The sequence below is a fragment of the Elaeis guineensis genome, chromosome 8 (genome assembly GCF_000442705.2).
Source record: "Elaeis guineensis isolate ETL-2024a chromosome 8, EG11, whole genome shotgun sequence".
Lineage (NCBI taxonomy): Eukaryota > Viridiplantae > Streptophyta > Magnoliopsida > Arecales > Arecaceae > Elaeis > Elaeis guineensis.
Window position 1 is genome coordinate 389,854 of NC_026000.2, and position 14,752 is coordinate 404,605.

General features: G+C 38.9%; 2 protein-coding genes across 2 annotated transcripts in view; both read left to right on the forward strand.

Moving 5' to 3' along the window:
• The first annotated feature begins 1,942 nt into the window (after positions 1–1,942).
• LOC105050898 (aspartate--tRNA ligase 1, cytoplasmic) lies at positions 1,943–10,798 on the forward strand. Its single transcript, XM_010931117.4, has 10 exons — positions 1,943–2,593; positions 4,437–4,547; positions 4,772–4,885; positions 5,615–5,905; positions 5,985–6,095; positions 6,260–6,313; positions 7,094–7,173; positions 7,265–7,380; positions 9,083–9,197; positions 10,491–10,798. Exons 1-10 carry the CDS (start codon positions 2,069–2,071, stop codon positions 10,615–10,617), a joined length of 1,644 nt encoding a protein of 547 aa, XP_010929419.1. The 5' UTR covers positions 1,943–2,068; the 3' UTR covers positions 10,618–10,798.
• A 3,471-nt stretch (positions 10,799–14,269) lies between these two features.
• The window catches only part of LOC105050897 (molybdopterin synthase catalytic subunit), a 918-nt gene continuing 435 nt past the window's right edge, over positions 14,270–14,752 (forward strand). Inside the window, exon 1 of the mRNA XM_010931116.4 lies at positions 14,270–14,752. This exon is cut by the window's right edge and continues 435 nt beyond it. Coding sequence (XP_010929418.1) covers positions 14,354–14,752 — 399 coding nt within the window. The 5' untranslated portion in view covers positions 14,270–14,353.

A 14,752-nucleotide genomic window follows, 5' to 3' on the forward strand; every position in this document is an offset into this window, starting at 1 on the left:
CCAGTCGATGGAATTCGGAGGCAAAGTTGAGGGTGAGGGTGAAAGTAGAGTTTGAAAAAAAGGATAGGGAGTGGTGGCGGGAGAGAGACAAGAGAAGTGGAGCCAATGCAGAATTTGGAGGAAGAGAAGTATTCGGATAAATTCTCGTCGCTTAGTCGACTAATTTTCTTCCTCGCATCATTACCGACTAAGTGTACAATGACTATCTTTCCTCTTTGTTCCCGACTGACTAAGCATCGGATCATGCCAACTTAGATTGACGAGACTTGGCTTAGTCGACATTCGACCGACTTGGTCCAGAATGTAATTGACGACTAGCCGGCCCAATTCGACATATAGTAGGCACTTAATCGACGAACTACTCGACACCATACCAACTATCTAAATTCCATACATCTGAGATCAAACAATGGTTATTCGGTACGAACATTAACTGTACGTGAACATGGAGCGTAATAGTCACTAATGAGCGGCCTATTATTCGATCTTAATGGCAGTTAATAAGGTAACCGCCCACTAAGTACCATGACACCCACGTCCTGATTATTCAGAGCCAAGAGTTACACAGTAACGACTTTATTCGCTGTATATAAAGCGGTATGTTATGGGGGATCAGATAGGATATATTCTGTGAATTATAAGTTTTTGGGCTCTTATTTTTGGCTCTCTAGCTGTTCTCTTTTTCCGACTAATTTAGACATCGGAGGGTCTCCCATCGAATAATTTCTAGCAAAAAGATTTGTTTTGCGGGTTTTCTGTCATTCAACACTCAAACGCAACAACTTGGCTTCCGTTCGACTAACTCGAAGGAGTTGGGAGGGATGTGGAGGATGGAGAGCAAGGAAAAGATATGGATAGGAGAAATATATTTTTATTTTTAATTTAATTTCATTTATTTTTTGTTATTTTTATTTTATTTTTATTATTTTTTATATCATTTTCATGGAAGTATTTTACGATAAAATTGGATGCCACTTGATGGCAGATTAATATTTTAATTCTTAATAAAGCACATATATTTCAGTATAAAAATTATGATGATATGCTTAAATGAAAAAAAAAATGTTGAAATATAGTATATTTTCAGTAATTAACCTTGTAAAAATGCCAATGGTGGGTGTCGCTGATTGTGTTGCATATGATACCACGGATGTCCCCTGAAACCATCAGACGGCCGTTGTATTTGAAACCAGGCTGGAACACGTTTCTTTTTTGACATCTAGGAGTAGTAGGTGGCGCTGGCCCATAGATTCGAGGGACTAACGCGTTCTGGGGGCGCCGATTCGATGACTCAGGTGAGTTCTCCTCTGGTCCTTAGGGTGCGTTTGATTAGTCATTAAAAAAATATATTTTTTTTTATTTTTTATTTTTTAAAATATAAAAAATAAAAAATAATATTCGATAAAAATAAAAAATAATATTTGATAAAAATAAAAAAATAAAAAAATAAAAATAATTATTTTATATATAAAATAATTTTTTTTATTTTTTTAATTTTTTTTTTATTTTTTTACTTTCGCACAATTAAAATGTCAAATTAAAAAAATAAAAAATCTAAATCTTTTTTTTCATCGAATTCTTCACTTTTCCACTCCCTTCTTGGATTCTTCTCTCTCATCTCATCAAATTTTTTACCTATCGTCTCCAAATATTATTTTTTATTTTATAGCAAAGATAATTATCAAATAATTTTTTTATTTTTATTTAATAATAAAAAATAAAAAAAATATTTTTTAAAAATTAAAAATTAAAAATCAAAAATCAAAAATATAACCAAACGCACGGAAAACGGTATCGGATTATACGTAGCGTACCCGGCTCCCGTAGCATCTCGTCCCCTGTTTTGTCCGGCTTCCTGTTTGTGATCTGGTCTGGTTTGGTGGCTCCACGCTCCTTCCCATTGAAAACGTGACTGCCAAGGAAGCAATTCCTGGTAAAACCTCGTCTTCATTACCCCCCTTTTTTATATATCTATCTACCCATCTTTCTATCCATCCCTGAAGTGGTCAAACGTCGTCTCCACTGGAAAGGGTTTCTAGGGTTTCGGGGTTCTTGGCGCACTGAAACCATGGCATCCGCCGAACCAGAATCCTCCCAGACGCCTCCTCCCGCCGGAGAGAACGACTCGGAGCTGGCGAATCTCAGCAAGAAGCAGGCGAAGAAGGAGGCCCAGAAGGCCGAGAGGCTCCGCAAGCAGCAAGAGGCCGCCACCGCTGCCGCGGCGGCGGCGGCAGCGTCCGCGGAAGCGGACCCCTTCTCTGGGAACTACGGCGACGTCCCAACGGAGGAGATCCAGTCGAAGGCGGTCAGCGGCCGGCAGTGGACGGAGATCGGGTCGCTGGACGCTGAGCGGGCGGAACGGATGGTCCTGATCCGGGGCGCGGCCCAGGCGATCAGGCCCGTCAGCAAGAAGATGGCGTTCCTGGTGGTGAGGCAGTACGTGAGCACCGTCCAGTGCGTGCTGGTCGTCAACAAGGAGTGGGTGAGCCCTCAGATGGTCAAGTTCGCCACGGGCCTCAGCAAGGAGTCCATTGTCGACGTCGAAGGGGTCGTCTCCATTCCCAAGGATCCCATCAAGGGCACCACGCAGCAGGTAGACCGTCTTGTCACTCAATTCTATAGGTTCTGTTTTGAGAATTTATTATTTCTTTGCTGCTATTGAATGGTTCGACGATGAGCACTGTAAATTATAAGGTTGCGATCGGTGCATTACATAGGTAATGTTGCTATGGTAATGTGATTGTAGAGGGAACGTGATTATCTGATAAAATTATAGAGAATCTTATGTTGCAGTGTCTGGTATGTGCAGTAATATTGTTGTAAAATTATAGAAAATCCTACGTTGCAGTATTTGATATACAATTTAGATTATATGGAATATAAGCTAATTTTTCTAAAGTACTTCCATATTTGTTTATTGATTATTGTCTATTTTCTAGAGGGACAACTTAATTTTGAGACCAACTATTTTTCGTGACATTATCCATTATATTTTCTTTTCTATTTTCACCAATTGGGACTATCCATAATTTATTTTGATAGAAATATTTTGGTTCTGAAGTTATCTTGTTGCAAGATTGTAGGATTGTCAGATTATATATAATCACATAGCCACCTCCTCTTAAATAATCAGATAATCTCTTTTTCAGGTAATGCTGCATTACATGTAATGCAGCATTACTTGTGAAAGTAATGAAACAAACAGTATAATCTGATTATCTGTTGTAAAATTATATGTAATCCTGTCAGGATTGCATGCTACCAAACACTCTCTAAATGGATAGATCCGTAGCTAAGGAAGGGTTTCGAAAGATCCAAACTTCGGGATTTTTTTAAAATATTATTATTTTTATTATATTTTATATTATATATATATTTTTTTGACACTTCAATTCTTCTCCACTCAAGCTAGAGGAGGAAGAATCCCATTATTACTCCCTCTTCCATTCATTGTCAAATAAAATATATGACGAGAGAAATTATCACCCTAGTTCTCAGTCAATCAAAAAAAGGAGGAAAAAAGAAAATCATGTCAGATTTCAGCCAAGGGTTTTAATTAGAAGACGAGGAAGATCAGAAGGGCCTTACTGGTCTCTGCTCTTTCTTAATCTCTGTTGCTTGTTTGCTTGAATCTAGGTTTTTTGACTCGTGGAGTTTCCTGAGTGTCTTTTCTTTTCTTTTCTTTTTCTCCTTTTTTTTTTTTTTGTTAATGATTACGGTGGCCACTCACACTGCCATTATCTTTCTCCTGCTCACCCTCCATTATCTTGTTGATGAGGTCTAGTACATTAAGTACATGAAAAATGACTCTGCAAATCCAAGCCTGCGCGCAAAACAGATCTTCAAAAAACAAGAAGATTGGCTAGACAGATCCTACTGGATGAATAAACTCCTAAAAGAAACTGAAAGACTCTCAAACTGATGTGAAACAATAGGTTGTTGATCTCTTATTCAAGTGAAGAAAAAAGAAGCCAGTTACATCTTTCTTTTTGTGGCTCTTATAGGCAATATTTGCCTCTGTTTTGCATCAACAGAAACAACATGTTACCGTCTGGACCATCAGGAGGCTGCTTGATTTTCAACTCCTGTCTCTTGCTTGTTACTTTAGTGTTGTTAATTTTTAGGTTTCTGGATTCTCAGTTTATGCATTGATGGAAAACAACCTCATTCTTTTACTGCAAATTATTTGGACCTTCCATTAGCTGAACTTGATCTTTTACTAGGAAAGTACTGGAAGCTGAACTTGACCTTTTACATTCTCTCACCATAAAAAAAAGCTAAGAAAAAGAAAAAAGATCTTTTATCCCTGCTATTAGCTTCCTGCAAGCAGCTACACTGCTTTTATAAATGTAGGTGGTCTTTTACCATGGAAACTGCAGTTTAGTTTATCTTGTTCCGAGTAATGGCAATCTCAGCTATTGCCGGTCTTTCTGCAGGTGGAAGTTCAAGTGAGGAAGCTTTACTGTATCAATAGAGCCATGCCGAATTTGCCTATCAATATTGAGGATGCAGCACGAAGTGAGATGGAATTTGAGAAAGCTGAACAGGTAAATTGTATAATCTGAAAATTTCAAGCAACAGAGCTAGTCGAAATTTTGCTTGCATGTTGAAGTAACACAGTGACAAACCAATTTGACAGAAGCTGTGTTTTCCATGTAACACTTAATTTTTACAATTTCGAATAACGTGTTACCTTCTAGTCACTCATCTATTTCCTCGTAAACTTTTGTTTGATGATCAAGCTTCTAATGCAACAACTTAAGTGACACAGACTGGAGAGCAGCTGGTTCGTGTTGGTCAGGACACTCGTTTGAATTATAGAGTTCTTGACTTGCGCACTCCTGCAAATCAAGCAACTTTCCGCATTCAATGTCATGTTGAAGATGTAAGTGCTCAATCTTCTCAAACAACAATGTCATTTGAGATTTCTCAGGTATTGTGAGTCCTATCTGAGGGCTAAATTGTTTTTTGGTTATGTGGAAATATGCTCCCAAAAATGGAAAAAGCAGCACTTTGTTCTCAAAACCCTGTTTGGCTGCTTTCCACAAGACTTGTTTTTAAAAATGATTTGTAAATCTGAAAATAGATTTGGCACCTCACCTGAATTCCTTTTTTCTTTTGAGCGTGTGCGTATGTGCATGAGAGAGAGTGGGATGGGTAGAGTCTGATCTGCTTTAATCAAGACAACAAGAAAGAGGATTCAACCTGAATTCATGTTGTATCATCATGTGTTTTAATTAAACTGACAAATAACAGGAACTGCCCTAAGTTGCTTTTCTAAATGCACATCTCTTTTCTATACCATGGGACATTTGTTGTTCTAATTATCATACAACTACATTATCGAATTATGTTCCCAACGTTCTAGGATCCTGGGGGGGAGAACTGGAGATGGACCTATCCTTTGACTCTTTTTTTTTTTTGGCTTACACAAAGTGGCTGCTTAGGACTCGGACCTATGCCATTGCACCTGTCAATCGAAGCCTTTACAATTTCACCAAGAAATGGCTCCAACCATTCTACTTATTATAATTCTACAAAATAAAAAGAAATGATGTCATGATAATCTTAAAAATGGAATGTAGATTGTGAATCAACTACCACAATGATGCAGATATTTAGACGATTTTTGCTGTCCGAGGGGTTTGTAGGGATCCATACTCCCAAGCTCGTACCTGGATCAAGTGAAGGTGGTGCAGCTGTATTTAAACTGGACTACAAGGGGCAACCTGCTTGTTTGGCACAATCACCTCAGCTTTATAAGCAAATGGCAATATGTGGTGGTTTTGGATGTGTATTTGAAGTTGGTTCTGTATTCAGAGCAGAAGACTCCTACACGCATAGGCATTTATGCGAATTTGTAGGCCTTGATGTTGAAATGGAGATCAAGGAACACTATTTTGAGGTAGGAATAAATAGTTGTACATCTTTTGGTTCAGTCCATTTATCAGCTTAAGCATGAAAGCTTTGGATTGTTTGCGCAGGTTTGTGATGTTGTGGACCGTTTGTTTGTTGCAATGTTTGACTATTTGAATGAGACCTGCAAGAAGGAACTGGATTCAATCAACAGACAATATCCCTTTGAACCTTTGAAGGTTAAGGACGTTACTTTTTATCCTCTAAAAAATTTCTGAACCATTGAATCTCATCCATTTGGTAGTCTATTTGCTAGTGTTGGTAATGTTACAAAAAACTATTCTGTTTTCCTGCCTTTTATCTGTCTCTGTTTCTGATTATGCTTAATCTGTGTGCATTGCAGTACTTGAGGAATACCTTGCGGCTCACTTTTTTGGAGGGTGTTGAAATGCTTAAGGTCCCCATTCTTTGTCTGGCATACAATTATCATTGTTGATATATTCTCTATTCTCTTCTGATTCTTCTTTAAGTTTTTCCTGTGCAAATGGTCATCATTGTGTTTTTCAACTTACTCTTGTGATATATCTCCTTGAATCTTACATACTAAAACAAGAAATATGATGTTTTGTGCTTCATACCAGAACTAGGTACCAAATTGAAGATAAATGTGGATTGAATCAGGACAGAAATTTGTTGAATAATTATCATTGGTTATTGGCTGAAGAGTTGGCTGATTTTTGAAGATGGTCGCTAAATAAACAAAGATTACTGATTTACTGTGAATGGCCCGTTATCTTTGAATTAAATGGATAGATGTTCAGTGACTTTGGCCTAGCTCATGGGCATGCAACTACTGAACTTACTGATTTGCAGGATTTTCTTTTTCTATTTGAGTAATTATATTGTTTTGAAACTTGATGCAGGGAACTTTCTGTAAAAGTTTTAACCACACAATCGATCATCTTTATAGCTCAGCAAAGAGATGTAAAGGCTAACAAGTGTATGATTTAGAGAAAGAATTATCTGATTTCCAGTGATTGAAATTACAATTAGCAGTGAGTTGAATAAGGCTAAGTAGCTATAATTTTGTAAGAAGTTACGCCTCAAAAACAATAGACCTCTAAAGCTATCTTTTAGTTCTTAGTTAACTGATAGTATGAAAACTAAAATTGTTATTTGAGTGCTATTTCTGGTTGGCTTTGCTTTTATTGACAAGATCAGTTCAACATTTTAACAGGAAGCTGGAACAGAAGTTGACCCTTTTGGGGACCTAAATACAGAGGCTGAGAAAACATTGGGTCGGCTTGTTCGTGAGAAGTGAGTTTGTAATATCACGATCTCATTTGTTCATTTTCTTTGTTGTGAGAACTGTTGGCTAAGTGCATGATTTTCTTACTTATCAACACAGGTATGACACTGATTTTTATATTCTCCATCGGTATCCTTTGGCCGTAAGACCATTCTACACCATGCCCTGTTATGATGATCCAACGTACAGTAACTCATTTGATGTCTTCATTCGAGGTGAGAAGTAAATTCTACATATTGGCTAGCTGAAAATTCTATGATGGTAGTTGGTTATAGTCTCAGATATTTTTATAGTGACAGGCTAATGAAAATTGTATATTCTGATAATATTCTAAGTTCTAGTGGTACCATTTACATATGATGGATTTCTTCAAGTTGCAAAGTCTTCTTTTATGTTACATACATGCCTTTCCCCAACACAGGATGTGGTTGTGTGATTACAGGTAATGTTGTAATTCATTTTGTTTTAACATCACATAGAAAAATCATGTTATGTGTCTGTCTATATTGTACTATGCCATTAGATATTTAGTGTGAGACAGGATTATCAGAATGGTATGGTGAGAATGTAGCCAACTGGCGATATGGGTACAGAGTGATCTGTGTCCTAGCTAATTACAATTATGAGCTATGTTGCAGGCTTACATGGGTTGTTTCTCTAGTTAGATTGCATGTGTATGACTTGATCCACCTGTATTTAGTATTCTAATCGAATGATTTTAGTGTCATATTTTTGTTCCTTCCAAACTGCTATAATATTTTTGGGCTTCTTCACAGACCTGTTTAAATCCTATATAAAAGCAAGCAAGCAAGACATGTCTTAATATGGGCTTTCCTGAAAACATTAGGTTAGATTGGTCAAGAAACATGTTTGAATGGTCAAAGCATGCCTACTGCCCACTGGGAAGTAATGAAGACTAACCTAATTGCAAGAGATATACTAAAGTTGCTAGTGTACTTTTAGTATTTTTGCACAACGGTTATTGGTGTGTGTGCAATATAGGTACATGAACATACGGGTACAATGCGAGCCAAGTGTGTGATAGCTGTTTGCCTGCACGTCAGTAGTATTTTAATCAGTGAATTCTGCACCGGCCGGTACATCTCGTATCGAGCCGGACCGACGGGGAATCGGGATAGTTTGGCCAAGGAGAACGGTACATCGAAGGAGGGAGAGGGAAAGAGAGGAAAAGAGAGAAGAGAGGGAGAGGGAACACGATGTTTTCGGAGGTCGGCGGTGACGTGTTGTGGCCGTCGGAGGGCTGCAGAAGCCTCCACGGCTTGGTCTCGCCCGATAGGGCCTTTAAACGAGCGAAAAAGACAGGGGGAGTGGTGTTAATTTTATAGGTTGGTTGTTTGTTGCAGCCCTTAGTCTTTTTTGATTATTGGCTTATATATTTTTGGAGAACCATTTGTGTAAATGTAGGCTCAACACCATCATAAGTGGTTAATGTTTTAAGCTAGGTCAAAATGCCATGTTTGGGTGGCTTCCTAAAGCTCTTTGCCTCTTTATTTTTTTGCATTCAGCCAGATATGACTAACATAAGTAATATTTGAAGAAATAATAATACTCGTAAAATGTTGTCCCTCATTAATATCATAGTTTTTTTTTTTTTTTTCATTTTTTTCTTTTCTGGAGCATGCAACATTACCATGCTCTTTGGTTTCCTTCCATCATATCTGAATGACAGTATATCAAAATTGATCATAAAAATGACAAGTATTGTAAATGCTGTACCAAGAATTATAGATGTCTGTCCATGTCTGAGTCATGTTACTTCAGTTGTTTGATTTCGCGTCACATAAGATAGTCTAGAACTTGGAACCATGTAGAAAGTTGATTTCAGTAGTATTGGAAAATATGCTGGAAATTTACAATGTTCTGCTGTGCTCTAATCTGGTTTGACATTTCTTCTAGGTGAGGAGATAATTTCAGGGGCTCAGAGAGTACACCTACCTGAATTATTGACTAAACGAGCAGAGGCATGTGGAATTGATGTTAAGACTATATCAACATACATTGACTCTTTCCGGTATGAATTCACTTTTTTCTTTTTAGTTTCACATTAGTGATTTTTATTCTCTTTTCATGTTTTTCCATTAAAAGCAAGTAGGGGTGAAAGTGGACCAGGTTATATCTAATCAGATCCCTTTTTGTATTTGAATCTATCCAGATATGGATAGAAATTTGAGCATCCAACTTGTATCCGTAACCATCAAAGAAAAATGAATACATACATGGATAGATAACTATCTAATCGGTATGCAAATATCCGATTTTATGTTAATCTTATTTAATTTTATGTAGCACTCATGAACTTTTAAAGGAAATAAGTGACCATATTAACATGTTATTAACTTGATTTACCTTCCAGTCAGAAATATCTTTTATTTTATGGTCATTAGTTTGACTATATGATTTATATTAATATTTATATTTGTGCTTTCTATAGCCGATTAGTATCTGTATCTGTTTAAAATAGATATGGATATGAATTTTGGCATCCTACTAAATTCCACATCCATATTCGTATTCACCAAATAAATTGAATTTTTATATGGATGTACTGGTGTCCAATCTATATTCAATCAGTTTTTTGCCCTAAAGGCGAGAAAGCTTTTTATGAAGATGTATGCATGCATCAATATGAAAAGCTCAAACCCTATATTGTCTGTGAGGCTAGAGTTTCATGGGAACGGTTTGGTGGTAGAAATTTCATGATTCCTAGCCCATGTAAACTTGCAACAAAATTGGGTAGAAAAATTGTCATAGTAGAAATTCTAATGATTGGCTTCTAGAATTAGTCGATTTCTCACATGCATAATGAAAAATTTAAGAACAGGCTGGCTGTCACCTTTGCCCTCTCTCATCTTACCCAGGATGCCAATTTCTCCAAACTGCAACTTGAAGGACGTACCCAATATACATCTTGTGATCTATTTTTGTAAAAAAATTTCATCTGGTCCACTGGTCACGTATGGCTTTAGCACCTTCGATAATTTATTTAACTAGCTTACCCATTGTAAAGGTGAAAAAAAAGAGAAGCAAAAAAGAAGAAAAGAAGAAAAAAAAAGCAATTTTGCTATAAAAAAGTTGCACTTATTTATTCCGTTAGCGCATCAAGTTGAAGGTTGCATATTGTGAGGTTGTTAGATGTTGATTAGACAGCTTCTCCTTGGTCCTCGCACTGCATTGAGAAGAATGATGTATTCTCATTTTTATGCCATGTTCGATTGAGAAATGCACGGTAGGTTTATTCTTTGCATAATGATCTTAACTTTATAATGATCCTAACTTTATGCCAATCTGGTGCAACTTATTGCAGGTATGGTGCACCCCCACATGGTGGATTTGGTGTGGGCCTGGAGCGAGTGGTTATGCTTTTCTGTGCTCTCAACAACATACGCAAAACATCGCTTTTCCCTCGTGATCCACAGAGACTAGTTCCATGAGAAAGTTTTCTTTTTCAAGAACCCCACTTTAAAGTTCTCCTATTGGTTATATTATAATATGTTTCAGAGATTGTCCAAGAAGGTATTGACATGTCCAACAATTGGAATTTATTCTGTTGACATCTGTAAATTGAATTAAAAGCTTACCACTTCGGGGAAAAACAAAGTTACCTGGTTTTTATTTCCTTGTGCACCCGTTGAAGGGGATGGCTGCTTTGTGATATGCTTCGGATGGGCTCTATATAACACACACAGCATCCATGGTGTTTGTATCGTCTCTTCAACGATGCTGTATCTTATCCTGTGCTGGAGACATTTTAGAGACATCCGCTCTGCTGAAAGAATTTTCATGATTTATGAATTTTTATATCCGTTCAAGAAGCCGTAATTAAGGTTGGAACCATAATTAATAGTTGAGGATGGCAAAAATGGTTCTCCCAAATACTTGAGTACCGCTAGACAAACTTGTGTTGTATGTATTTTCTGTCAGTATTTGAATCTTTGGGCTTTTCTATATGTTATGCTGTATATGCTTGTAATAATTCTTGTTGTGCATCCTCTGTTGATTTTTGTGTTGATGGTGGGGTTTCATAGATCTACCATTGTCGGTCTATTTGCTGCGTGCAATGGAGATCCAATTGGCAATAATCTGCATTGTTTTTTAAAGTGATCTATCTCTTCCCGCTGTATGGGGGAAGGAACATTATTTTTAGTTTGTGCTTTGTATTCTCAATTTTGCCCTAATGCTAGAGCTTGCTGCTTGCAAGAGGTATTGCTTAAGGCTCGGGGTTTGTTGCTTGAGGTATTATTTAAGGCTTGGGGTTTGTTGCTTGCAAGAGGCATGGTACCCGAACCAGGTCCACTCTGCGTGTCAGTGAGATATGGTAATAGCGATGTTGAATAAAAAGTACTGCATCTGGAGACGGCGGGGAAGGGAGTGGACAGGCCTGGAAGCACACCGGCTTGAAGGCATCCAGGTAAGCGACAAAGGAAGAGAGGAGGGAAGGAGAGCGAGTCTCCCGTTCCCTTGGATGAGGGAAGAACTTGAATGTGTCATGGTTGTCGATTCAAATCTCGACATGAAGACTTAACTTTTTCGAGTCAACCATGCATGTCATCCTTGATATAATTTTGTCAACTTTGCTCTCTGTAGTTGCAAAAGAAATCCAAGTGAATCCCTTCCCAAAAGTTCCAAACAAATCCAAGCGAAGCCCAACACCTGGCCTAGCCAAGTTTGATCTCAATGGCCGGCTAGATATGACAATTTTTTTGATCTAGGGGGTATGCGATCCGATCCGAATTGGGTGGGTTTTATCTAATCTGATTAAGAGACGAGACGGATATGAATTTTAGAAAAAATATATCCAAAGCGAGTTCGGATTGGATACAGATAATAGTATATCTTATCCTAAACTCATCTCAATATATCTTTTATTTAAATTTCAAAACCACCCGCCCCTCTTTCTTTGTCTGGTTAACATCAAAGCAGCCCCCACTCTCTCTCTTTGTCTCATTTACATCAAAGCCACCCCTCTCTCTCTCTCTCTCTCTATCTCTATCTCATTTAGATCAAATCCGCGCACCCCTCCGGCCCCTCGCCCTCTCTCTCTCTCTCTTGCTTTCGCTTGGCGACCGGGGGGTCCCCACTCCCCCCCACCTCTAGCGATGGCCACTTGGTGTCGAAAGTTAGAACCCTAGCCATCATCTAAGCTTCTCTATTCGGTTGCTCCAAGTCTCCCACCCAATCGAGAGTCCTAAGGACGAAAAAACTAAAGAAAAAATGAGGGAAAACATAGAAAAAATCAACAAAAAAACAAAGGAAAGATGGAGGAAATTAACAGGTAAGACATTTTCCCACATAGATTGATCATTTTTTTCCTCTTCATTTTTTTTTCTTTTCATTTCAATCTCTTTTTTCGAGATCTATGGGGAAGGAGAGCACCTGACAGAGATTGGAGGGGTTCTTTAGGTTTCGATTGGGATTTTTTCTCGAGCGAATGTGATTTTGTGCAAGTTGTGGTGGTTTGAGTTGGTTCCGATCGGAGAAGGAGAGCACCTGAGGAAGATCGAAAGGGTTTTTAGGTTCTGATTGGGGCCTTCTCTCGAGCATATGGGATTTTGTGCGAGTTGCGGCAGTGTGAGTTGCTCCCTTGAGGTTTTGAGAGTTTAATGTTGATGGAAGCATGATATTTTGTAGGGTTTGTGGATGGCCAATGGCACCGCACGCGGTGGTGTGATGGCAGTGGAGATGGGAAAGGAGAAGAGGAGATCGATTCAGATATATCTGATCTGTCCTTGGAGCCCAACCCAACCTGACATGAGGTGGGTACAGGACAGGTATAGGTATGTTTTTTTTTTCTATCGAAATGAGTATGGATATTGGTCAACCCAATCCATTACCACCCTTATGATCTGTGGCTCCATCATAGACCCAACAGTGATACTGAAAATTCTGCTTCCCCATTACCCAATAGAGTAAGGTGAAAAAAATCCTCTCTCTGCCAGCAAGAAGAAGGGAGAGGATTGATTCAGGGGTAAATGCCTCCCCTTGAAGGAGCCATCCACCAGCCCCGGGCAAATTTTTTTGGACTAACAAAATTTTTTATCTTTGCATTTCTCATGGTGGCCAATTTTCACTAGTTTGTCACCTCCAAGGCTCTAGATCTTTTTCTCTCTCTTTCACCTTTTAAGTTAATGTTATAAATTTATTTTACTTGAATAAAATCTTAATTTTGATTTAGAGAAGAGAGAACAGATGTAATCATGAGCAAAAGTTTTTTTTGTAAATGCCGCTTCAAACTTGCCCTAACAAAAAGGAATCCAACTTGCGTGCAATGCAATGCAATGATGACGAATATGAGAAAACTCCTAGACTTTATATGTGGTTATATGAATTAGTGCCAGGCTAGAAACTTAGTAATTGATTATCTCCAATGATAGGCACCAACCATAGCCAATAATACTAACCATCTCATCTCATGCTATATAGCAATGCGACTCCCTCTGTTGCTCTTTCTAACATGTTGTTAGGATTGCCCAAGATTTTTTCGTTTCCAGGATAAGCGATTTGGCAACTATCCAAGCACGGACAATTCTCTAGATGCAAAGCACCCACCATAGAGGATCCATATTTGAATTTATCATCATAACCGTGGAAGATCTATTCTTGATGCCAATCTTTATTTGAGCTTTTAGCCTCACGTCATCGAAAGCAGATCCATTACTCAAAGAATAAAAGAACTAAAAAAATGTCATGTCAAATCAATGGTAACTGCGGGGGTTGATGGGATTTTTGCAAGATTACATCCATAACTGATGTGACTTGTCTAAATATATGAGTTTCATCCAATCATTGATCTAAATACACGAATCTGGTTAAAAATTATCCTTTTTAATTTCTTTTATATGTTTTATTTGATGTTTCAGGCTAATGCAATATCTATCTTTTATTTTTTTAAGAAAAGATATTACAAATATAGATGGTATAATATAATAATAACATCGTTGTTTCTAGATTTATCGTTATTTAATTAATTTTTTTGAAAAAAATAGAGCGAATTATAATGATCTTCCTGAAAGTTTGGGGTAATTACTGGTGTTACAAAATGAAAGGATTGAGGACGATCTCGTCATTTTATCTGGGGCTGGGCTGGGCTTTTGGCTTTTGCCTTTTGGCCCCGAGGGCGTTCGGCATCCCCAATTTCTGTTGCGTAACTTGCGTTGACGGAAAAAGAAGATGGCGACCAGCCGAGAACCGGAGATTAATTCGTGTCCCATGGCGGCGGAAGAGGGAGAGGCGGCGGAGGACCTGATCGAGATCCTGGAGGCCTCGTCGACGCCGATCGACCTCGCACGGTATGTGAACCACGTTCGCGACCCCGCCGCCGGAGCCATCGCCACCTTCGAGGGCACCACCCGCCACACCTTCGAGGGGAAACGCGTCCTGGAGCTCCGCTACGAGGCCTACCTCCCCATGGCGCTCCGGCGCCTGCGGGCCATCTGCTCGGGCGCCCGCGCCGCCTGGTCCCTCCGCCGCCTCGCCGTCGCCCACCGCCTCGGCACCGTCCCCGTCGGCGAGGCCAGCGTCTTCGTGGCAGCATCGGCGGTGCACCGGGCGGACGCGCTCGAGGCGTGC